Here is a 26,525-nt window from a genome sequence, read left to right as displayed (position 1 = left end):
TCCAACATCTACAACTATATAATCAAACGTCTAGCTAACATATATTTGAACAAAGAAAAAATTTCAGTAGCAAATGGCATAGAAATTAGTTAACCTCCCAAGTCCCAAGTCGAAGAAGATTGCTAAATTGCCCACATGAAAATAATAATATTTTAAAAATCGCATAGAAATGGATTTTATTTTTTTGTTCAAAATATTATACTGGTCAAATTCTTTTTAATATAAGTAGATTGAATTGCTTAGATGTTGTGGAAGAGACTGGTTCAAATTTACTACTCAATAAAAGAGTCATCTCATTAGTTTATCTATGATCAAATAAAAATTTAAATTTAAACTTAACCCATTCATATAATACATAACCAATTCATTCCTTCAAATGAATTCTATGTTCACTCAAACTCAATAGATTTAGACTGAAATGCAATCCACTTGAAATTATATTGAATGCGATTACAGTACCAGATTTTGCTCTACAGAATATCAGACTGAGTGAAAACTGAAGTTCAAGATAATATATATTTGTTAATATCTGAAGCGCAAAACCTTTGTAATATTTCTGCAGAATTTCACTTATCAAAACGCAGCCGTTTCACTGCAAATGAGAATAGATCATAGCCACTGAAATGAAGAAGATCCAACGGCCAGGATTAGCTCTTGAGGTAAACATATATAAAGGGAGTCTTTTGCGCAGAAACTACGTTTTTTTCTGCTCCTCTCTTTTTCACGATAGATCATTTTTTGCTCTTATCATTGTTAGTTTGTAGTCAAGCTTTTGGGTTGGAAATCTGTATAATCTTAGGGTGAAGATAGTGTTTTCTTCAGGTTTAGAGAAACTAGATCAAGTATTCTCTAGAGATTTCAGATTTGAGTGATTGGGTTAAAGATTGATAGTTGGGTGAATCTTTGAGAGTGTTTTGTAATCTGTAATAACAGTTGATTCCTAGTGCAACGAGCCTCCAAAAATTCTTGGAGCTCAACGTGGATGTAATCTTTCCATTGTGAAAGGTGAATCACGATAAATTTGGTGTTCTTGTGATTGGTTTGATCTTGTTTCTTTTGTGTGTGTTATTTGTGGGTTTGTGCGTGTGATTAGCAGTACATTGATTGGGAATTTGCATTACAATATTCAACTGCAATCTCTCTTGTATTTTTGTCTTTATCAAAATATTTCCGGAACCAAAAAAGAAGGTAACCAGCTGGTTGGCAAAGTGGGGTGATGTTCTATTTTAAATCTCAAAAAGTTAATCTGAATTCAACACTTTCTTAACATTTATTAAAATAATAATAATAATAATAATAATAATAATAATTGAGATATGATGTTCAAAAATTAGAATCATTTGATTAGTAAAGATGGTAAAGAATTGAGATAATGAGAGCTTAGTCGTGAAAATTTGTGGTAGAAGCACAACCACTCACACAGGAGGATAAATCTTAACCATGTAAGGCAAAGACCTTGACTTGATGAAAATTGATGGAGACTTTTGAAACCTTAAAGTATATTGTATGAGTTGCCTATATATATTAGAGTTCTAAAATATGATATATGTTAAGAAATAAGAAAAACAATGGAGTGCTCAATGTTGAAGAGAGTATTTTCACTTCTTTCCCTGCTCTTGTTGTATGTTTTATCAAATTCTTCACTTGATATTGCTTCTGATTCTACTGAAGAAGCACTTGCTCTTCTTAAATGGAAAGCCAGCCTTCAAAACCATAACCAATCTCTTTTGACATCGTGGACTCTTTCTTCAGTGAATTCCACTAAAATAAGTCCATGTACTTGGTTAGGAGTCTCCTGCAACGATGTGGGAAGTATCAGAAGTATTAATCTGACTAGTGCACGTTTAACAGGTACCCTTGATAAATTTTTTTTCTCATTCTTTCCCAATCTTGAATACCTTGATCTAAGCGTGAATGAACTCTTTGGTACCATCCCTTCTCAAATTGGCTACCTATCACGTCTAGAAATCCTGTATCTTTTTTCAAATCAATTCTCTGGCTCTATTCCTATGGAGATAGGTAACTTGAAATCTCTTTGGAATCTAGAGTTGAGCACAAATCAATTGACTGGTACTATTACTCCTTCCATTGGTAATTTGAGCAACTTAAAGGTATTGTATCTCTACAACAATAACTTTTCTGGCTCTATTCCTATGGAGATATGTAACTTGAAGTCTCTTTCGGAATTAGAGTTGAACAAGAATCAATTGACTGGTTCTATTCCTCATTCCATTGGTAATTTGAGCAACTTAAAAGTATTGTATCTCTACAACAATAACTTTTTTGGCTCTGTTCCTATGGAGATATGTAACTTGAAGTCTCTTTCGGAATTAGAGTTGTACAAGAATCAATTGATTGGTTTTATTCCTCCTTCCATTGGTAATTTGAGTAACTTAAACATACTGTATCTCTACATCAATAACTTTTCTGGCTCTGTTCCTATGGAGATAGGTAACTTGAAGTCTCTTTCGGATCTAGACTTGAGCGCAAATCAATTGAATGGTTCTATTCCTCATTCCATTGGTAATTTGAGCAACTTAAAAGTATTGCATCTCTACAGCAACAACTTTTCTGGCTTTGTTCCTATGGAGATAGGTAACTTGAAGTCTCTTTCGGATCTAGACTTGAGCACAAATCAATTGAATGGTTCTATTCCTCCTTCCATTGGTAATTTGAGCAGCTTAAAAATGTTGTACCTTGCCAACAACAACTTTTCTGGCTTTGTTCCTATGGAGATAGGTAAGTTGAGGTCTCTTTTGGATCTAGCGTTGTACACAAATAAATTGACTGGTTTTATTCCTCATTCCATTGGTAATTTGAGCAACTTAAAAGTGTTGTATCTCTTCGATAACAACCTTTTTGGCTTTATTCCTATGGAGATAGGTAACTTAAAGTCTCTTTTAAATCTATCGATTTACAACAATCAATTTGGTGGTTTTATTCCTTCTTCCATTGGTAATTTGATTAATTTAGAGTATCTATACCTTAACAATAATAACCTTTCAGGCTTTATTCCTTCTTCCGTTGGTAATTTGAGTAATTTAAAGTATCTATACCTTAGCCATAATAATCTTTCGGGCTCTATCCCTTCTTCCTTTGTTAATTTGAGCAAGTTAACACATTTGTATCTCAACAGTAACCACCTTAGTGGTTCTATTCCTATGACACAAGTAACTTAAAGTCTTTCTGATGTAAGGCTGATACTTAACGATTGTATTCCTCTTTGGGTAATGCTATGGGTACTAATGGATTCTACAAACTAGTGTACTAACTTAAATCATAGTACGGGTACCATGCGCATAGTACGGGTACTATGTGTGATTTTAACAAAGGTTAGTACATTGGTTAGTAAAATCCGTTAGTACGCACAGTATTATTCTTCCTCTTTCACTTGTAATTTGAGCAATTGAATAGGCTTTTATGCAATAATTTTTGTAGCTTTATTCCTCCTGCTCCTAGTGGTAATTTCGATCTAATATTAAATAATTGCATGTCAATGGCAACCATCTTTGTGATTCAATCCTCTTAGATTTAGAAATTTCTCTGAATGGATATTGAATAAATTTTAATTAGATTCACTAAAAGGTCGTTAAATTTTCTTTGGCTTTGGCTTATCAAAATATCAACTAATAATTGAAATTAGGATAATATTAAAATAACATTCTACACTTTTCTAAAGTTTATTTATTAAATAATGCACTTTTTTTTTAATCAATTAATTATATTTTTTGAGAAATTTTTTTTAATATTCCATGATTTAATTGCAACATAAATTAAATTAATCAATGATTAAAAGAAAAGAATTATTAAAAATTAAGAAATTAAGAAATAAAAAACAGAAGGGAATTTTTTGAAAGCAACACAACAGGATTAAAAAAACAAAACGCATGAAATGAAATGAAAAAAGATTTTTTTTTTTTTTTAATGTTTTTGTTTTCAGAAAACAAAAAATTAATAATAATAATTTTAAGAACACCCATGAAATAGTGAGCAAAACCCCTCTTTTTTCTCCACTGATCAATTTCTCCACTGATCAATCATATTTTCTCAAATCTGCCATTTTAACTAGCTTAAAGCTCATTATTTTTCTTTGTTTCTTTATTTATTTTCCTTTTTTGAAGTAAAGAGAGCGATGTATAAGATTGAATTAAGCTATTAATAGAATAAGTAGAAACCACTTCGTAGTTTTCTTTACTGATTCTTGTTAAGTATTCAACTTTTCTTCTTTGATTAGATCTAAATTAAGTCCCTAATTCACAATTTAGTTACTAATTGTTGATAACTATAAGTTTATTTTTCTTTCGCAAAATTATATTTGACCAGCAATATTCTAAAATCAATGAAATACCAAGTATTAATTATTAGTTTCTTTATTTTTTGAATTAATTTTAAGTAATTAATTTTCTACAATTAGAACTATAATGTTTATGTTTCTTAACTATAACCGAATTTAAATTTATATCAATAAAACAGATTATATTAACAAGACAACTTCCGTTAATTAATGCGAAAAGATTAGCTAAGACATATTTAACGTATTGTATCAAGGAAACAATTCTGTTAATTAATTAACGTGAAAAGATTACATTAAATTGAACTTTAAAAATTACACACATATATTGCTTTTAAGTCCCATGTAAAAAAATATACATGGTAAATAATTAAAATAGTACATAATATTTATACATAATGTACATGGTAAATAATTAAAATACTGCATAATATATATATATATATTTTTTACTTTACACTTTTTTTGCTTTTTAAATATCATCTAGATATATTCAGGTTTAAAGAAAAACACAAGAAGAAAAAAGATATTATATACTCCTTGCACAGGAAGCCCTTAGCACACACACAACCGACAATGGCTTACACATGTTAGTCTATTTATGAAATATTCCAACAATTTTGTAGGATCATATCTGAAAAAGGCGCAACAACATCCTTGGATCACTTTGAAATCCTGGACACTTGTATTTGGATCACTCATGCATATCTCAAACCTTCAAAAATATCCTAACATGCAATAAAAATGTGACACCTATGCTAAAGGACTGATTGAAAAAATTGTTTACACATCTGACTCAGATGTGTGCACATATTTGTAATAAGATCAGACTAAAGAAATTTGTACACATTTTTGCAATATGTTATGACATATGTAAACTATAGACACGATTATACTAAACCAAATAAATGTGCAAACATCAGAAATGAATGCGTACACACATCTTCATAAGTTGACAAAAATACTTACATTACATCTATTCTTTCTTCTAGTACTTAATTTTTCTTTGTTACTTGAGCTTTCGAGCTACCTCATTTTACTTGGCAACAAATTTGGTAATTATGGTAGAGAAATCATAAATATATGATGGTTCGTAATTTTTAGTTCCACCTTTTCTTTTAATAAGCTCCTTTTCAATTTATTTAGTTTTGGTAAGTTTAACCTTAAATTAAATTACTATACGGGACACTATACATTTTAACAAGTTTTAATTGCTCACCCCAATAATTAAATAGATCAATGTTAATTCCTTACTTAGAATATTATATCTCATGTTTAAAGTTACAAGAAACGATTTTTTATGTTTGAATTTCAAATTTATAGGTAATGAATTTTATTAGTTTACATTTTAGGACTATTTTCATGTTTCTTTTTTTTTTTTTTTTTTTAATGAAATCTCAAAGTTCCTTTTTATATCTATTAAAAATTTTGTAACATTCCACATTACTTGGGAAGGAGAATTGAAGGCTAATTAAATATCTTATTGGCTTCTAAATTATTAAGAAATTTTATAACATAAATAGCGTGTAATTAATAAGGAGGATACTAACAAATTAAATGATGGAAGTCTATTGTTAGGGCCAAAAATCGTCCTTGGCCTAAATAGGAGAACAGGAATGAATGAGGAAGAGACCAGGCTCAATCCCGATGCAGCCCTATCCAGATTAGGCCCATTTGATACGAGATACAGCTGGCCCAAACCATCTAAGCACGAGCCTCCCGATCCCAGCTCATCTCCTGGTCCTATGAGCGAGTTCAGAGCCCATGGCCCCCACATATCACTTTCCTATTCCTGATCAATTTCCTATTCGAGGTCACTTTCCTGTTCGGGATTACCTTCCTATTCGAACATTGGAAAGACAGCCCACCACCGCCCTAACTCCTCTAGGGTTTGTATTAGAGTCACACTAGGACTCCTACTCCCACCAGGATTGGGAGACCAGACAGTCACTATATAAGCAAAGGCCAGCCTTCTCAGAAAGGACACAACATTACACCTTCACACCAGAAGCTCCTACTTGAGAGCTTAACCCCATCGCCATAGTCACAGTCCTTGACTAGACTTTCGGTAACCTTTCTACTCCCTAGCCCTCACTATATCAGCCTCGTTCAGCCTTGTTGACTTGAGCGTTGGAGTGCCTACGGCAAACACCACCCCGGTGTTTCCCGTTCGCTTCATGCATTTGTTTCTCTACGTGTGCAGGTGTAGCGGATTGATAGTGGCCTCAACCTCACAGGATCAGACCCCCCTTTTCGTACAAGTAGATTTTTATGTCTATAGTTTGGCGCCCACCGTGGGGCCTTTAGCAATCATTAGGCTCGATGAACCTTGCCACGCAGAGGAATATTCCATGGCTGACCCTTCGAACAACAATAACCCCGGCCTCGAGGTCAAGCTGGAGGCTTTGACTACTCTCATGCAGCAGAATTCAGACAAAGTGGCCGCATTGGAAGCAGAGAACAATGCAATCCGGACCGAAAACGCATCCATCAGGGCCGAGAACCATTCTCTAAAAGAGAAGGTGAGTCAGTTTTATGATCTGGAGTTTTTGCCTGGCCAAGTACCTCCCAATCGGTTTCGCGTCTCAGTTCCATCTATGCAACCTCTCCAAACCTAGAGCACAGACATTCGGCCTCCGGTAAAAGGCCACGTCCATTAAGTTCATCGATGACAGATGATTCGGTCCTGACCTAGAGAGAAAAGGATCTGCCAACAGAACCCCATTTAGCCGATGCACCCCAGTCTCGAGATCAAGACGCCCAAGCGACAGAAAGCCCGCACCCCTAAGACCAGCCCATCCTTACCATCTAGCCTCACCTCCAGTCAACCATCCCAACACAAACACTATTCAGCTTGGCTCTCCCTCACGGGTTGAACGGCCAACCCAACTAGACCGCAACAACCGAGCCCACCCATCCTGACGGACCAAATGACTATCAATCAACTCCCTTGACCATCCATGTAGGGTAAAACACCAAATCAGTTACCATGGGAGTCATTCGACCGAAGGGAATGAACGGAGAACCAGGCTACCAGGGTATACATGAAGGAATGATCCACCAAACTACACCGCGCGGCATGAGCCAATGGAATATGCTGAGGACGAATGCGATGGCTGATCCAGCCACATGGGATGACCTAATGGTATCCCCCTTCCGTATGGAACAGGTACTGGCGAAGAGGCTGGCTGATGTAGAAGCAGTGATGAGGCGTATCCCGAGAATGCTGGTCCCGACCAGGAAGAGCAGGCCTCGCTGTTACGCGGATTCACCCTTTGTGGACGAGATTGCCCTAGCCGACATGCCCTAGAAGTTTACTATCCCCAGCATGAAACCCTACGATGGCACAACCGACCTAGATGATCACATAGCCTCATACAAGCAGCGGACGTTCACTGTCTCAATACCCCGACCACTGAGGTAAGCCTTCATGTGCAAGAGTTTTGGTTCAAGCTTGTTTGGTCCAGCACTCCAGTGGTACACGAATCTCTCGAATGGATCCATCGACTCATTCGCCTAACTCACCGACACCTTTGTAGAGCAGTTCGCCAGTAGCAAGAAACTCGAGAAGCTGTCGACCGACCTATACAGAGTATACCAGAGAAGGGGAGAGCCATTGAGAGAATATGTCAGCAGGTTCAACAAAGAGAAGATCTCCATCCCTTCATGCAACCCCGAGACAGTTGTGGATGCCTTCAGGAAGGGCCTCCTCCCAAACGGAGAACTTTACAAAGAACTTACGAAGCTGGGTTGCACCACGATGGAATATGCTTTGGCCCGAGTAGTGATCTAGATAAGATGGGAGGAAAAAGAGATAAACCGAGCAACTCACGCCAGATACGACCCGAGATAGAATGACAGGAAGTCAGAGTACAGATTGGTGGAACACCGCTACCAACCCCTAGCACGTAATACGAGTAAAGTCAGGAAGCCGTATGATTGCCAGCCAACGAGAATAGACAATAGACAGTTCGGATCGAACCGATACAAAATACCAGAGTACAACCTCAACGTCGAACCGACCCAGGTCGTCGAAATAATGAAAGGAATGAGATTCACCGTTAAGTGGCCAGGCAAGCTCAACCCCGAGGCAAGGAGGGATATGACCAAGTGGTGCGAGTTTCACGGCAACCATGGGCACAACACTGCAGACTGCATCGCCCTGCGGCTAGAGGTCGTTGCACTTCTGAAGAGAGGCCATCTCCGAGATCTGCTGACAGATAAGGGGAAGAACACCATTAGCCAGCGAAGCTCTAAAGAAACATCACCACCCCCGTGGGAACCCACACCGAAAGGACTATGTTCGCTCATCTCCAAGGGATCAGAGATCAACGGGGTCAGTTACTCGTCAGCCAAGTGATATGCCAGAGCCAACCGTCACCATGAACTCCAGTCCATCCATCTAGTTTCACGGTCGCACACCCATCAGGTAATTCAGTTTGAAGATGACGAGCCGGTCACCTTGGCCGCTCCTCATCACGATGCTCTAGTTGTCTCCCTACAGATCGCCAACATCCTAGTGAAGAGGGTATTCATAGATGGAGGCTCCTTAGTAAACATCCTATTCCTTGAAACGATGAAGGTTATGGGCCTAGAAGAAGCAAACATCAATAGGCGGCCGACACTGCTGGTTGGTTTTAGTTCAGAGCAGAAGTACACCATCGGAGAGATCATCCTTCCCATTTAAACTAGCGGAGTGAATAAACAAACCGTCTTCCTGGTGATCGACTGCCCTTCACAGTACAACGTCATCTTAGGCTGACCCTGGATCCATGACATGCAAGCAATCCCATCCACTTTCCATCAAACGATCAGGTTTCCTACCAAATAGGGAGTACGAGAGATCAAGGGCGACCCTAAAGCTTCCAGAGACTGCTACAAGAATGCCTTCAAGGGTAAAGGCAACACTTCATAGCAATTATAGTCCCATTCAACCCCTGCGACCGAGCCAGACCAACCATCTATGGAGGAGTTGGATGAAGTGCAGATACATCTGGATGACCCCGAGAGAAAGACCCACGTAGGTTCCCGCCTCAAGCCCGAGACAAGAGAGAAGCTGATAGAATTTCTTAGGCAGAACCAAGACTGTTTCGCCTGGTCCCACGCCGACATGACCGGAATCAGTCTAAAAGCAATGGTCCACCAACTCAAGGTAGATCCGGATCACCCACCAGTGAAGCAGAGGAGAAGAAAATTTGCACCAGAGCATAACTGGATCATCAATGAAGAGATAGAAAAGCTCTTGAGCAATGGTATGATCAGAGAGGTCCACTACCCTGAATGGCTAGCAAACGTCGTGGTCGTAGAGAAGAAGAACAGAAAGTGGAGAGTCTGCATCGACTTCACGGACTTAAACAAAGCCTGCCCTAAAGACTCCTTCCCGTTCCCACATATCGACATGATGGTTGATGCGACTGCAGGCCACAAGCTCCTTAGTTTCATGGACGCCTTCTCAGGGTATAACCAGATCTTGATGCACCCGGACGACCAAGAGAAGACAACCTTCATCACAGAGAGGGGAACCTATTGCTACAAGGTGATGGCATTCGGTCTCAAGAACGCCAGGGCCACCTACTAGCGGCTAGTCAATAAGATGTTTGCCGAGCACCTCAAGGACACCATGGAAGTTTACATCGACGACATGCTCGTTAAGTCCTTGGTGGCTGAACAACACCTTGACCACCTCAGCCATGCATTCTTCGTACTCAGATTGTATAATATGAAGCTGAACCCAGCCAAATTCTCATTCGGTGTCTCGTCAGGTAAGTTATTGGGCTATATGGTAACTCAGCGAGGGATAAAAGCCAACCCCAACTAGATCAGAGCAACCCTCAGTATACCCATCTCCAGCTTGCATCAAAGACATCCAACGCCTAGCCGGACGAGTAGCCGCCTTGAGCCACTTCATCTCCAGATCCGTCGACAAGTGTCATCTCTTCTTTCATGCCCCCATGAAATCCAAGAAGTTCGAGTGGACCCCCTCTTGTGAGGAAGCCCTGTAACAGCTGAAAAGATACTGACCTCCCCTCCGCTCCTTTCAAAGCCTGTCGACGGAGAAGCTTTACTCTTATTTGACGGTCTCAGAGACAACAATCTCAATAGTACTAGTTCGGGAAGAAAAGACGAAGTAGCTATTGGTCTATTATGTCAGCAAGTCACTCCTCGACGCCGAAACACAGTACAATCAGCTGGAGAAACTGGCTCGCGCCCTCATCCATGTATCCAAGAAGCTTAGACCGTACTTTTAGTGCCACTCCATAGTTGTACTCACCTCTTTCCCACTTAAGAAGATACTGCACAAACTAGAGCTGTCAGGCCGACTCATGCAGTGGGCAGTAGAGCTAAGTGAGTTCGACATATCATACCAGTCTCGCACCGTCGTCAAATCCCAACTGTTAACAGACTTCATTGCTGATTTCACCCCGATACCACCACCCAAGCAGAAAAAGAGCTGTTATGCATGAGCTGCGGACCACCCTCGAAATGGACTCTCTTAGTGGATGGCTCGAGTAATGTGAATGGAAGCGAACTCGGTTTAGTACTGATTACACCAGAAGGAGACATCATCCAACCAGCAATACAGTGTGGGTTCAAGTGCACGAACAACGAAGCCAAATATGAGGCTCTCATCGCTAGACTTTCCTTAGCCAAAGAAATTGGAGCGAAAAGACTGGAGGTGAAGTTCGATTCCTAACTCATGGTCAATCAACTACAAGGCACGTATCAAGCACACGACTCGAAGATGACATCTTACTTGAACATGGTCAGAGAGCTGCAGGCCCAATTCGAGGAGATCTCCATCGTCCAAGTCCCTAGAGTAGAGAACTCTCACGCTGATGCCCTTGCCAACCTTGGCTTAGCGCTCAAATGTTCTTCCCAGTCATCCATCCCTCTATTGTTCATGCAGTGGCCAACCAACTGGAAGGAACAACCACCTAACAAACTGCCCGAGGAAGCAATGGGTGTTGAGCTAGCCGACTACTGGATGACTCCGATAGTGAGATATTTAGAGCATGATGAACTCTTGGCTGACAAGAACGAAGCACACTGACTGAAAGCAAGAGCCGTCAGATTCACCATACATGAAGGCCAACTCCTTAGAAAATCATTCTCCGGTCCATATCTCAAGTGCACAAGCCCAGAGGAGGCCCAACGTGTTCTCACTAAAGTCCATGAAGGCGAATGCAAAAACCATGCTAGGGGACGCAGCCTTGCACACCGGGTGATCATTGTTGGGTATTATTGGCCAACAATACGCACCGATTTAGCTGTCTATGTGAAGAAGTGCGACAGTTGTCAGAGGTTTGCTCATGTCTCACACCTCCCACTAGAGCGACTCCACTCCGTCCTCACACCCTGGCCCTTTATGAAGTGGGGAATGGACATAGCGGGAAAACTACAGACTGCACTTCGGCAACGAGTCTTCAAGTTAGCTGTGACATACTACTTTACGAAGTGGATCAAAGCCGAAGCCTTCGCACAAGTTAGAGACCGAGAGGTAAAAGCTTTCATTTGGAAGCATGTCATCTGTAGGTTTGGAATACCGAAGGAAATCATCACCGACAATGGATCCCAGTTTATTAGTTCAGGCTTCAGGGATTTATGTGACATGTGGGGGATAAAACTAAGTTTCTCAACCCCCTGTAACCCCTAGTCCAACGACCAGGCCAAGTCATCCAACAAGACCATCATTCAGACCTTGAAGAAGTGATTGCAGAAAGCAAAGGGTGCATGGGCAGATGAACTACTCGGAGTCCTTTGGTCATACCGAACCACGGCTTGTTCGTCAACAGGCGAGACTCCGTTCTCCCTCACATATGGTTCTGAAGTAGTCATCCCAGCTGAAGTATCAGTCCTATCCACCAGGCTCTAATGGGCAGAAGAGGAAACAAACAACCAAAACCTTTGCCAGAACTTAGACACCGTCGACGAGCTGCGCGAACGGGTGAGCATCCACAATGCAGTCTATTAGCAACAGGCCACTCGACACTACAACCGCAACATGAGGATCCAGACTTTCAAGATAAGCGATTGGGTCCTCCGCAAGGTCTTCCAAAACACCAAAGAGATCAACTCTGGCAAACTCGGCCTCACCTGGGAAGGCCCCTACAAGATCACCAAAGAAGCAGATAAGGGTGCTTACAAACTCTAGACCTTCGAGGGCAAAGACATCAGTAACAGTTGAAATACTGTTCACCTCAAACGCTACTACTTCTAGGTGAACTTGTTTGTTTTCTGTTTTCCTTTGTTTTCATTTAAAAAGGAAGAGTGGGCCTATCCACCTTCTCATAGACAGTCGGCCTCATGGCCAAGTATTAATGAAGTATTATTCAAAAAAATTTCGTCTTTAGATCGACTCCGTTTGATCAATTGTTTGTTACACCTTCAAATCGGCCCTGCCCAATCCACGAATTTGCACCTTAGAATTGACCTTGCTCGGTTCATGAAAACACCTTCTAATCGACCCCGCTCGATTCACGAATCAACCCCGCCTGATCCATGAAATTACACCATCGGATGGGCCCTGCCCGATCCACGAACTTACACCTTCGGATCAACCCTGCTCGATTCACGTAATCACACCCTCGGATCGACCTTGCTCGATATGCGGAGTTACACCCTCAAATCGGCCCTACCCGATCTAAAAAGAACACACCGTCGGGTCGACGCTGCTTGATCCAAGAAACCACATACTCTGTCGGCCTGACTGAGTGAAAGGTTCTTACTGCATCGGTCAGGAAATCACCGACCTAGCACGACAAAGGCCCACATGCCTTAGCCACTGGACCGCACTAAAATCACAAACATTACATAGTACATCTACAAGAAGCAATCAATAACTCACTCATCCATGAAGAAAGTATCAAAAGTGAGAACAACCAAGTATAATACATACAGCCTCAAACGGCTCAGTTCGAAGGACAACAAAGGGCACACACTCCAAAAACAAGGGCATCGCAGGCCCCAAAATACATAAACAGAAGAAAACTAAGCTAAGTGTCCTCAACGTGAGTTGTCTCTCCCATCTCCGACTCCGTCACCCTGTCTGCACCGCCAACATCCATATCAGCTACCTGGTCACTCACATCCCCAGCACTCAACGGTCCTGGATGACTAGCAAAATCAGGCATCTGCTCCTCGACCTGCCCCTTCGTATGACTGGTTCCCTCATCTAGCATCTCCCGCATGAGCTGGATGTCCTCGTTCGGATCCTAGTGAGAGGTCTTCCCTTCCTTATACTCAAGCATGAGTTCCCCCCGGGCCCTGATAATAGCATCATCTGTAATGGAAAGACACTACTCTCTAAGAGACTTAACCTTTACGATCCTCTCGGTCAACTCACCCCTCACCTTCTCCAGCTCACGCTCGTAATCCCGCAGCCATTGCTTGCAATCCCTCAGATGCTGATGACTCTCTTGCTCAACCTTCTGGGCTGTTGCCTCTCTCTGGCGCAAGCTAGTGTTCGCCTTGGACACATCTTGTATCCTTTTCTCCTGTGCCACCACAGACTTCCTCAGATGAAGACTGCTCGTGAAGGCCTGTACAACAAAACACCGTCATCAATACCAAGGTTAGGAACAAAATAAAACAAAACTCCCGCCATACCTGAAAGGCGCGGGATACCCCCTAGTCAGCAGCGGCAACTGCGCCCATCTGGTTCAAACGTGCCTCATCCGTTGGGAATAAGAACGAGTCGGCCAGCTTGCTCATGGAAGTTGCGTCAGAATAGGTCGACGCGGTAGCCAGAATCTTAAAAGTAATCATCCCGGCCTCCTCATCCATGGCAGTGGGCTGGGAAGTCCCAGCTCTGGCTGCGGGCTACTGACTCGGTGGCATCGCCAACACATCCTCCACTCTTTTATCCTCTCTGGCCGAGGATTCCCTCCTCTTCTTCTCTCAACGTTGGGCGATAGACTCGCTCACACTGGGGACAATCAACTTCTTCATCAATGTCTCTACAAGCGCAAACTCTCCAACGGTTAGTGGGTTTAGCCTTGACTCACCAAATATGATATGATTGCAGTACCGAGCCAAAAGCATATCCCAAGTCCGCTTCAACAAAGGAAAGGGAATACCTCATTGAATTGCCTCTATCCCGGCCCAAAGATGGCTGGTCCTGAGGTTGGACTCTACCAATACTACCCGCCAGTCCCTCTATGCCTTCGGAATGGCTAGCACCCTCTAGGTCACTACGTCCAAGCCGTCTCCGCTCTGCCCAGCCCAATTGTACTCAAGCTCTGCAAGTAAAAAACACAATCAAGATTTAGTAATCAAAATAGAAAAAACAACAAAGTTTTCACCAATAGCTAGCCAACTGCTCGGGATGTCACCATGTCCTCTCTCTCCAAAGACAGCCTGACCCTTTACAAAAAAGTATCAGTCCTTTCAGTTCTTGTCGCTGGACCGTAAGTCGGTCACCAGGTGAGACCGATCATGCCTCAGGTTAATTAGACATTTGCCCTTCTCTTTGTCATTCTCTTTCAGAAAGTACGAGTACAACAACTCGTGCAGCTCGAACATCACCTGGTTCCGGATACAGAGGTCCTTCAGAGCCATAAGCAACCTCCAACCGTCTGGCATGAGCTAAGACGGGGCAATCATGAAGTGGTTCAACACCTCCTAGATGAGGCGAGGAATAGGCAACCTCAACCCATTGTGAAACCACTTCTCGTAAACACTAACCCAGCCTTGTGCCTCCCAGTCAACCCACTCGTATGACCGTGGCGCCCAGATCTCAACCGAACTCGGAATATGATACAAAGTCCGGATACGCCACACATCGCAATCCTTAAGCACAGGCAGATAATCCTTGGTCAAGATCCCACTGCCCTGTTGGCTCGGCTCTTCCTGAGAGCTACTACTGGATGAAGACAGACTATCAGCCGCTTTGGAGTCTTCCTCACTTCCCCCATGCCTGCCCGAACCACTCGGGTCGACAGCACTCGTCCCTGGGGCAGCTACACTAACTCCAATCGATACTCCCATCGGAATGCCCCCCTCGGGCATCATCACCATGGTAGGGGCATGTTCGTACTCATCCCCAGCATCTACCACAACCCCGCTTGAGCTAGCTGACTCTAAGTCGAACATGTCGACCTGATCGCCCTACCCAACCAATCGACCAGATCCAAGGTTCCAAACTCCCAAAAACCCAAGTGTCAAGTGACTACTCGCCTTGAACCATCGACCAAATAAGACTGTCACCAAGCTATGGCTCGTCCTCTAGCACTGGTCGACCTATCACCGTCAACAATCTGTCAACACCAACCTAAGCTTCTATCGACCCCCACTACCGACTAACCTAATCCTAGATTCAATAGTCTCCCCTCGTTCGCCCCAAGCGACCGATCTACTTTCAAGCTCACCCCTGTGAATCAACTCGTCCTTGGTCACCGACTTGCCAATCCAAGCACTTACCGAACCACCTACTCGGTCTAGATTACCGATCACTCGTTCAAGTCCACCTTTCTCACAATCAACTCACCACACGGTTGAATGGACCAAACGACCTACCCATCCAACTAAACCCTCAAGCTATCACACTATTCGGTCAGTCAGATCAACCGAGCCCTTGTTCGACTTAACCACTTACACGATATACTCCCTACTCGGTCAGATGGGACTAATCCGGTGTCTCCTCTGTGCTGTCCAAAAAACCCGAAAAACACCAAAAATTTTGGCAACTCGTCGGAAATCCACCGAAACTCCCAAATCTACGCCTATTCTAAGAATTCATATTCTAAACACTTCAAAACCCAATCGAAACCTACTCAAAACTTCAAAAACTTCATCCTATCTTCCAAAAATTCAGCAAACAACCAAAACAAACCAGAAAATCAACCCAAAGAAAAGAATATTTACCTCAAAAGACTACAGAAAGAGAAACCACCATCGCTCAAGAAACTGGAACAAAAGAGAAGGAAGGAAAAGGAAAGAAAAACAAGTTTGCAGAAAAATAGAAGAAAAATGCAAATGGAAGACGAACAGTCTGTTCCTCAGTTTTTATAAGAGAAATTTGACAGAAGCGGACACGTGGTAGCTTGCAATTGGTCAACAGTCGGGCATCTCTTCGTTTTCTTGCCTTCAAAACGACAAGCCGATCGCCACCGTACACGTGGCAAAGATCCAGGGCATCTAGGAAATCGTAGCACAGTACAGAAGCTACGGTTCAACCGCCCTATCCTCTCGATTGACTCAACGCATGACTTCCAAAAGTGATCCAACATGGCCCCCATGCTTCGCAGGCCCAGGAGATTCTCCCAACTGGTCGATCAACTTGGAACGGCCTGGCTCGAGCCCTCTCTAGATGAACAAGGCAGGAGGCCTTGCCCATTCGTTCGTCCGTAGCGGACAAGTGGACAACTCCTAGTCGAAGCTTGCACATTTCATCCACTCGATCACCCGAGTGCTCCGACCGAGTGAACCTCCAGTTTAATGTAGTCTCTAACACATTCGACCCGGCATGCTGAGCAAACACCCCGACTATAGAACGATATCTCACCTCTCCAGTTGGCGGGACGTACCGAACGAGCACATGAGCCCCAGAAACCTCGTTGTCTCAGTCTTTTCGGCCTTTCACACCGATCAGGCGCACCACCTTGTGATGATGGCATACTTTGGATCGGTACTGGATACCGAACGACCCCCAACCAAGAATCACCTGCAATAATCGGATCAGCCGTGCCGACAATTGGTCGTCCAGGAAGGGAGACCGACCACGCCTCAATCGTTTCCTACTCCTTGACTTAAGAAAATCTTAACTCAGAGAGTGGGGGGCAAACTGTTAGGCCCAAAAATTGTCCTTGACCCAAATAGGAGAACGGGAACGAATGAGGAAGAGACCAGGCCAAATCCCGATGCGGCCCCATTCGGATTAGGCCCATTTGATACGAGATACAGCCGACCCAAACCATTTGGGCATGAGCCTCCCAATCCCAGCTCATCTCCTGGACCTCTGAGCGAGTTCAGAGCCCACGGCCCCTATAGATCACTTTCCTATTCCTGATCAATTTCCTATTCGAGGTCATTTTCCTGTTCGGGATCACCTTCCTATTCGAACATTGGAAAGACAGCCCACCACCGCCCTAACTCCTCTAGGGTTCGTATCAGAGTCACACTAGGATTCCTACTCCCACCAGGATTGGGAGACTAGATAGTCACTATATAAGCAGAGGCCAGCCCTCTCAGAAAGGACACAACATTACACCTTCACACCAGAAGCTCCTACTTGAGAGCTTAACCCCATTGCCATAGTCACAGTCACAGTCCCCGACTAGACCTCTGGTAACCTTTCTACTCCCTAGCCCTCACTATATCAGCCTCGTTCAGCTTTGTTGACTTGAGCGTCAGAGTGCCTATGGCAAACACCACCTCGGTGTTTCCCGTTCGCTTCACGCATTTGTTTCTCTACGTGTGCAGGTGTAGCGGATCCCTAGTGGCCTCAACGTCACGAGATCAGACCCCCCTTTTTGTACATGTAGATTTTTATGTCTACATCTATAACCTTGTATAATTTTATAATCTTTTTTAAATGATACACTTGTAACTACCAATGATAATCAGTAGTAGAGTCAAAAAATCAAGTTTGGAGGGGTTATATTATAAATTTTAATAAATAAATAAATAAGTCAGCTAGAAAATAAATTTTACAAGGGTGAAAAAATATTTCTTATACATAAAATTAATTTTTTTTGTAATTGTTGGACGCCCTTGACGATAATAAAAATGAAAAATAAGATGAACTTATAATATAAAACATTGTCATAACATGTTCTAAGTATGGAGTAAATATAGATTTCACAATAAACTTAGGAAAGGAGTATAAATGCATTAGCGACATATAAGTCAAAATCCAAAAATATAATATCGTAGTAACAGATACTAATACTAATATGATCGAAATACGTGTAAAAAAAAGTGGGAGTTTCCATTAAAATGTGAGAAGCAAAATGGGAATTGGATTATGAAATCAAAGTATAGTTATTTGTTAAAATATTGAAAATAATAACATTTTTTTAGTTAAAAATGATAACAAATCGACTATTTTTAGAATATTTCACGAATAATTATCTATAAACCTTTTTAAAACATTTTGTGGTGCACTCTAAATGAGCTTCTACTCCACTAAAATCAATGTTATAGATGATGAAATCAAATTTACCCAAATTGATGGATTAGTGATAACTTATCTATGCCATATTATATTCTTTGAATGAAAAACTCATTTTCTAAAAGAATTTGGCTTTCAAATGAGGGATACTGTCAATTGGTACATCTTTTTCATGAAATGTTCAAAAAAAAAAAAAAAAAAAAAAAAAAAAACACAAGTTTCAATTTGTTCAATTTATGGACACTAAATAACTTTGTTCAATTTAGGGAAAACAAATACCAATTTCAGTTTGTAGAATATGTCAAACTTATAAGTTGTGTGTGTACACAACAGTTATGTGTGCACACTGGTTGCCAATTCTTTTATTTCTCTTGTTTCATCTGTTGTGTGTGTGCACATCAATTCTTAGTGCACACTGTTTGCCAGATTTGTGTCTTAACTTGTTTCGTTTTGAGTGTGCGTGCACAATGGTTTGTGCTTACACTCTTGCTTTAGATATTTTGCATCTCAACACAAATTGCATGTCTGATAAAGTAGAAAAGATATTGTTTATCTTTGTCTCTTGCTTTTTATGACCTCTTTACATTTGTCACAAAATGCTTAGGTGATCCTAGGGAATAAAGTAACCTTTCCCGATTTGCTTTGTGGTCCAAACCAAAAGAAATGATACTTTCCTTATTTGGACAAACATAGGTTAGCTCCTTTATTGGCTGACGTGACACTATATTGTTTAACAAGAAATCCTTCAATTATATAATACCCCCTCTTGCGTTAATGAATCTAACCTTTTAACATCTTGTTTCATTGTACTTTGAGTTTCTTAGAGTATTTCATTCTCTTAAGGTTTAAGGTTCTTTTCCATTTGTGCCAAAAATCTCACCATATCAAACATAGACTTGATAGCTTTTGGAACGTGGTTCCTTTGTTGATGTTGGAGCATTGCTTTGGTGGTTTAAGCTTGGGTGGGGCTCAAGTGTTCTTCGGGTGTGTTCTCTGTGTGAAGAAGTCCTTGGGGCAACAAGACATTAGAGATTCAAAGGGGTATTTAGTGTAACTAGAACAGGAGCTCTTTTTGCTGTAGCTAAAATCAACTTTAAATTATATCTTGTAATTTTTATTCTTCCACTAGGAAAATGCTGTAACATAGTTGATACCCCAATCAAGGTCTTTGTCTAATAGGGTTAAAATTATCCTCTTATGGGTGATCTTGTTTTTACAACAAATTTTCATCACTGACCTCCATTTCTACTCATAAAATTTCTACAATTTTGTTGTTTGTTGAGAAATTCTATACATAAAATTTCTACAACTTGCCCCTTGATCATGTGGACAATAAATATGTTTATTCTTCCACTAGGAAAATGCTATATCATAGTTGACACCTTAGTCGAAGTCTTTTGTTTAATATGGTTAACATTATCATGCTTTTACAGCAAATTTTCATCATTGACCTCCCTTTCTATACATAAAATTTCTACAATTTTGTTGTTTGTCGAGAAATTCTACATATAAAATTTATACAACTTGCCCCTTGATCATGTCATGTAATTGATAAGGAGGATACTAACAAATTAAATGATGGAAGTCTGTAATGTTGGTATTAACTTTTAATGTTTCTTTATACAATGATACACTTGTAACTACTACCAATGATAATCAGTAGTAGATTAAAAAAAATTAACCCTCCGATTGTTTCATTTTTTTTTCCAACTATCCTATCCAATCCTATCTAAGTACACATTTGTTTTAATATTCTCAATTCTCTTTAAAATTCAGTCATATTCTATTTAACTCAAAAAATTATAAATTACCTTTTCAATAAAAGTTTTAAAATTAACAAAAATACCCCTATTCATCCAAACCATTATCAACCCCAGTAGCCACCGCTGATGTTGCCATTGTCGGATGTCGATGCCGTAACGATGCACGACCGGTTGGATCTGGCTAATCGTGCGCCGATCTGCCCGTTTCTGGCCAGATCCATCAGATTTAGCCAGATTTGGCCATCACTGACGGCCAAATGACGACCTATATCTGACCGGCAACGACGACCAAATCTGGCCATCAATGGCCAAATCGACGCACGATTAACCAGATCTAACTAATCGTGCGCCATTCTGATAGATTCTGACCACCTTCCGATGGTGGTGGCTAACCACTGACAATATGTGGATGGATGAGAGTGTTTTTGTTAATTTATAAACTTTTATTATCGGAGGTGTTTAGTTAAATTAACAAACCTAAGGGGTTAAATATTTTCAGAAAATGCTACTAAGAAATATACCAAAAACTTTTCGGAATCCTATCATATTTTCCAAAAGTGCTATTAAGCATAGAATGTTATTCTAAATAACTAACCAAAAGGAGCCTAAAGTTTGGAGGGGTTGTATTATAGATTTTAATAAATAAATCATCCAGAAAAAAAAATTTTAAGGGTTAAAAAATAATTCTTATATATAAAATTAATTTTTTTATTGGAACTGCATAGTCTCGCCCCTGACAATAATAAAAATGAAAAATAAGATGAATTTATAATATATAACATTGACATAACATGTTCCGAGAATGGAGTAAATATTGATTTCACAATAAACTTACAAAAGGGGTATAAAATGCATTAGTGACATATTAGTCGGAATAAAAAAAATATAATATTGTAGTACGGTCGAATTTGGCTTTCAAATGAGGTACAACTTTTTCATAAAATGCAATATATATATATATATATATGGACACAAGTTTAAGTTTGTTCAATTTAGAGATACTAAATAGTTTTTATGGACATTAAATAACTTTGTTCAATTTAGGGACATCTGCTATTAATTTTAACATAAAATATCAAAAAGACTTAGATAACCCTCATTATTTATTTATTTAGTTTTAGTCTTTCAATTGTTAAATTTAAAAACTAAAAAATCAATAAACATAAAAGAAATTGTTTTACTTCGAAGTGTAAATATTAAAAATAATAAGAAAATAAGAAAACATAATAATAAAAAAATTTAACTAAAAAGGAGAAAAACCAGTTTTAAAATTAAATAAAAAAATTGACATAAAAGAAAGGACAACCAGATTTATTTTAAAATTTAAAATATTAAAATATAAAATCAAAATAAAAAAGAAAAACAAAAGATGTTTATTTACAAGAATTGTTTATTAATGTCACTTCACACTTTTTCTTTTTTTGCCTTGGTTGGTCACATATTAACTAATGTAGTAAAGTATTATTATTTAGTAGTTACTAAGTAAATGTACATAATCTGGTGGAGTTTATAAATAAAAAATAATTAATATGACTTTTAAAAAAAAAAAAAAATTATATAGGAAGCATGTAGACACAATGTTTCTTGTCTTCGGCAATGACGGATGCATGTATACTCAGACGTATTTGACTTGACTTAAAAGCGTCTCTGTGTAATTGATAAATTAATTGCTTACGTAATTTTCTAGTACCGACATGTGAATGGAGTGTGATGGAAACAGATACTGACCTGAAGATAGCAATTCTAATTTTCATGGTATGGTTAATGCAACTCCATACATATGTTTTTAGTCAGAATCTTGTAACTTTTTCAAGACATTGGTGCTTGAAAAGTCTCCAATTCCAATTTTGTTGTTTTGTTTAGAAATTCTACACATAAATTTTCTGTTGCCCCCTTAACATGTATGCCTATTCTTCCAATAGGAAAATGATGTTATAGTAAATAATGGAATTATGATTCTTCGAAGAGTATGATACTTAATTAAATGCTATAACGTAGTTGACACACTAGTAGTCGAGGTCTTTGTCTAATAGGGTTAAGATTATCCTCTTATGAGTGGTTATGCTTTTACAACAAATTTTCATCACTGACCTCCTTTCTACACATAACATTTCTACAATTTTGTTGTTTGTTGAGAAATTCTACTCATAAATTTTCTACAACCTGCCCCTTGATCATGTGGACAATAAATATGTCTATTCTTCCACTAAAAAAATGTTATAACGTAGTTGACACCATAGTCAAGGTTTTTGTAAGTACTCTTTTATAAATTACCATTACACTAGGACTAACACGTATATTATATAACAACATATTTTAAGCTTTTTTTCCCTAAATTTAATTGAAATATTATCCTAATCAAACGTCTAGCTAACATATCTTGCAACAGAAATAAATTAAAGCTAATGGCATAGATAGAAATGTAGTCCAAAATTATCTCGCTTGGATCGATTACAACACCAGATTGTATTGTATATACGCAATATCAAATGGAGTGAGAAATGAAAATATATATTCAAATGCAAGCCATATACTGTATTTTTGTATTTACATTATATTTCCGGAATCAGTAGCCATGGATATTCTATTAAAATAATTATCTGAATTGAAAAGTAACTCTATATGATGCTAATGTTAAATCTCAACTGTTAATTAGAATTCAATTGTTTCTTAATGTTACATTTACATTACATTTACATGAAAACACATATCTACAGAAGTATCAAAAACTCCTAAACAAAATCAATGTCCAGCAATTTAGTGCTTCTTTAAAAATGAATTCCAGAAAATTAAGCACTCTTTTGATTGAAATACTAAATTTTGCATCCCCATTTCGTAATTACTCAGCATTACATTAGGAATAACACGTGTATTACAACATATTTTAAGCTAGCCTGATGGTACTCATCATGCTCCCCAATTGACTACAGCCCCTTGGTCTTGGGTTCGAGTGGTGGGAGAGGCGAGAGAAATCCCTTAAGGGGGGGACAATACCTGCCACAAAGGTAGTTCTGTGGCCGGGCCAGCAGGGTATCAGAGCCAGGCGGTCCGTTACATTGAAGTCTCTTTCGGATCTAGAGTTGAGCAGAAATCAATTGATTGGTTCTATTCCTCATTCCATTGGTAATTTGAGCAATTTAAAAGTATTGTATCTCTATAGCAATAACTTTTTTAGCTCTATTCCTACGGAGATAGGTAACTTGAAGTCTCTTTCGGATCTAGTGTTGAGCACAAATCAATTGAATGGTTCTATTCCTCCTTCCGTTGGTAAGTTGAGGAATTTAGAGTATCTATACCTTGGGCATAATAACCTTTGTGGCTCTATTCCTTCTTTCTTTGTTAATTTGAGCAAATTAACACATTTGTACCTCAACAGTAACAACTTTAGTGGTTCTATTCCTATGACATAGGTAACTGAAACTCTTTCATATGTAAGGCTGATAGTTAATGGTTGTATTCCTCTTTAAATTGTAATTTGAGCAATTGAAGAAGCTTTTAGGCAACAATTTTTGTAGTTTTATTCCTCCTAGTGGTAATTTCCATCTAATATTAAATAATTGCATGTCTGTGGCAACAAAGAATTTATGCTATATATCAACTATAACAACATAAATTTGTCATTTATTATATTGTAATACTAAATTTACTTCCGGACTTTGTAATTATAATAGCATAATATAAGTTCGTTTCCTCAATTCAGTTAATTCAGATATTATCAAGCATCTAGCAAGCAGCTTACATATATTTTCATGATTAATTATACTGGCCAGAAAATTTTAATATAAGTTGATTGAATTGCTTAGAATAATTTAAATTTTTATATATAATTGGAATAATACTACACATACATCATTCTCATACAACATTATGTGGCAAGATATAATTGGGTGAAAGTTTAATTTTAACTTTAAATTAACCAATCACATCTTACCGTATAATGTTGTATGAGAAATATTGTATGAGAATGATGTATGTGTAGTATTACTCATATGATTGATGGTATATAAATAATTTCATATTTAAAAAGTGGGTATATTGATAATTGACCCTATTGGTAATAACGTAAAATAATAAACACTATGTTTGGCTTACTATTTTTATCCAGATTCTGGATCCTATTCTCCAAATAACATTTGGCTTATTATTCCAAGAATATTACCCTATTTTTTTAATTACTTTTAGACCCCATAAGGTTATTAATTTCATCAAATACACCCTAAAAAAGTTTAAAAATTATCAAAAACACCCCCGCAACCCATACTCGCCAAATTCCGGCAACCACCGTCAGTGGTAGCCGAAATCTATACAACGGCCAACCTGCCGACCATAAATGGCCGGAAGTTCATGGATCTGGCCTTTTTCGGCCAGATCCACCACGGATTTGGCCGGAAAAGGCCAGATCTGGCCGTGAACGACGGCCAAAGAAATGGTCGTCGTTGAGGTCAACGACGGCCAAATCTTGGCCATCGTTGACCGAAAACGACGGCCAAAGATGGCAGTCGTTTTGGCCTTTTTCGGCCGTCGACGGCCACAGCAGGCCGTAGATCTGGCCTTTTCCGGCCAGATCTGTGGTGGATCTTGCCGGAAAAGGCCATAAAGACTCGTTACGTCACAGATCCAACACAAACAAGATTCAAAGAAACAAATCAAACACACACACAAACAAGGCAAGATTTATCGTGGTTCACCTATCCAATAACGGATAGATTACATCCACATTGAGCTCTGAAATATGGAGACTCAAATTACACCAAGAATTACACACTTAATCTGCCAAATCAGAGCAACAATTTAACCCAGGCCTAATCACTAAACAACTCCCTGTAACCTGCAAGAAATCAAAGAACTAATCCTAGCCTCAAGAAGGAAACGCAACCCTCTCACAAATCTGCCCAGATTACAACAAGAAAGACCACAGCAAGAAAACCCCAAATCAATTTCTCATTCAACACAATAGAACCCTAACTATTTCAGACTAAAACCCGATAACTGTACCCTGATTTTTGCCCTCTTTTATATCAAAGAATATCAGCAAATATGAGCCATTGGATCTGTCTTGATCTGATGGTCAGAATTCACTCACTTAAGTTAAATGTGAACGGCGTCGTTTGGCTTCATAACACCTTCATAAACCATTCGATAATTCGTATGAAATGATGCGAGTAATAGTTTCTGTCAAATCTTTTTTTTTTTTTTTTTTTATGATAGGGAGTGTTCGAATCAATTTACTTGCACCTCAACTGATCCTCTAAGAACTACTGACTGTTATTGTCAAATCTTGATTGTATGGCAGATTTTTGTTAAGTTTTTGTTGTATTAAAGATTTAGTTTAATTTTTGATTAATTTATTATTTAAACAAATTAGATGTTTTATTAATTTGATATTAATTCTTGATAATTAATTAAGGAAAATTAACCATCAATTCTTTTCTATTTAACTTCTCACCTAATTAAAATAAAAGAAATTAAAATCATTCATGATATCTATCATTTGAATTAAAAAGAAAAAAAAGTATACAAACTAAAATTCTCCATTATATTAGTAATCATATAACATAAAGAAATCAAACCTTATAAGAATGATAGAAAATTTTAAACCCCAAATTCAACTATATAATTAACATATCCTCATTAATATCCTTTAGGAAAAATTACATAGATATGGCGTATTATCATCATACAAGAAATTGAGTTTAAAAAAAAAAAAAAAAAAAATTGAGTATGATGTTCAGAAATTAGAATCATTTGATTAGTAAAGATTGTAAAGAATTGAGGTAATGAGAGATGAGTCATGAAAATTCGTGGTAGAAGCACAACTACTCACACAAAAGGATGAACTTAACCATGTAAGGCAAAGACCTTGACTTGATGACTGTCAATTACATAGCCTCATTTCTTACATGAAGGACAAGGCAAAATTAGTGTCCACATAAAGGGCTAGAATTTCTCACCAAAAACAACAAATATGGAACAAATGACATTTGGACACTTCAAAAGCTCTAACTTCATAAAAAAAAAAAAAAAAATCAAGTCTAACGCAAATCAGACGTTTTTAAGTCAAGTGTAACACAAGAGGACAAGCAACATTAGCAAAATTTTCTCGTCAAACAAATTTATTGAGCTTTTGAAAATCCCTGCTCTTGTTGTATGTTTTATAAAATCCATCACTTGATGTTGCTTCCACGAAGAAGCACTTGTCTTCTCAAAGAGAAAGCCAACCTTCAAACCATAATCATTCTCTTCAACAAAATCATAATCATCATTTGATAGGTAATTAATTTTTGAGATCTATTAAATACTTTATAAATTTAAAAAATTATATAAATCATAATATTATTATAATAAATAATTTCAAAATATA

At 38.9% G+C, this 26,525-nt stretch overlaps 1 protein-coding gene across 1 annotated transcript; it reads left to right on the top strand.

The window, feature by feature from the left end:
- The first annotated feature begins 2,394 nt into the window (after positions 1 to 2,394).
- LOC116137309 (probable leucine-rich repeat receptor-like protein kinase At1g35710) lies at positions 2,395 to 3,235 on the top strand. Its single transcript, XM_031422996.1, has one exon. The coding sequence runs from the start codon at positions 2,442 to 2,444 to the stop codon at positions 3,177 to 3,179; it is 738 nt and encodes a 245-aa protein (XP_031278856.1). The 5' UTR covers positions 2,395 to 2,441; the 3' UTR covers positions 3,180 to 3,235.
- The last annotated feature ends 23,290 nt before the right edge of the window (positions 3,236 to 26,525 follow it).

The sequence above is a fragment of the Pistacia vera genome, unplaced genomic scaffold (genome assembly GCF_008641045.1).
Source record: "Pistacia vera cultivar Batoury unplaced genomic scaffold, PisVer_v2 Contig323, whole genome shotgun sequence".
NCBI lineage: Eukaryota > Viridiplantae > Streptophyta > Magnoliopsida > Sapindales > Anacardiaceae > Pistacia > Pistacia vera.
This window is presented reverse-complemented; position numbering and strand designations above follow the sequence as displayed.

Coding starts and splice junctions, on each gene's coding strand:
- LOC116137309 (XM_031422996.1), top strand. CDS start 2,442: ATGGAGATAGGTAACTTGAAGTCTCTTTCGGATCTAGACTTGAGCGCA.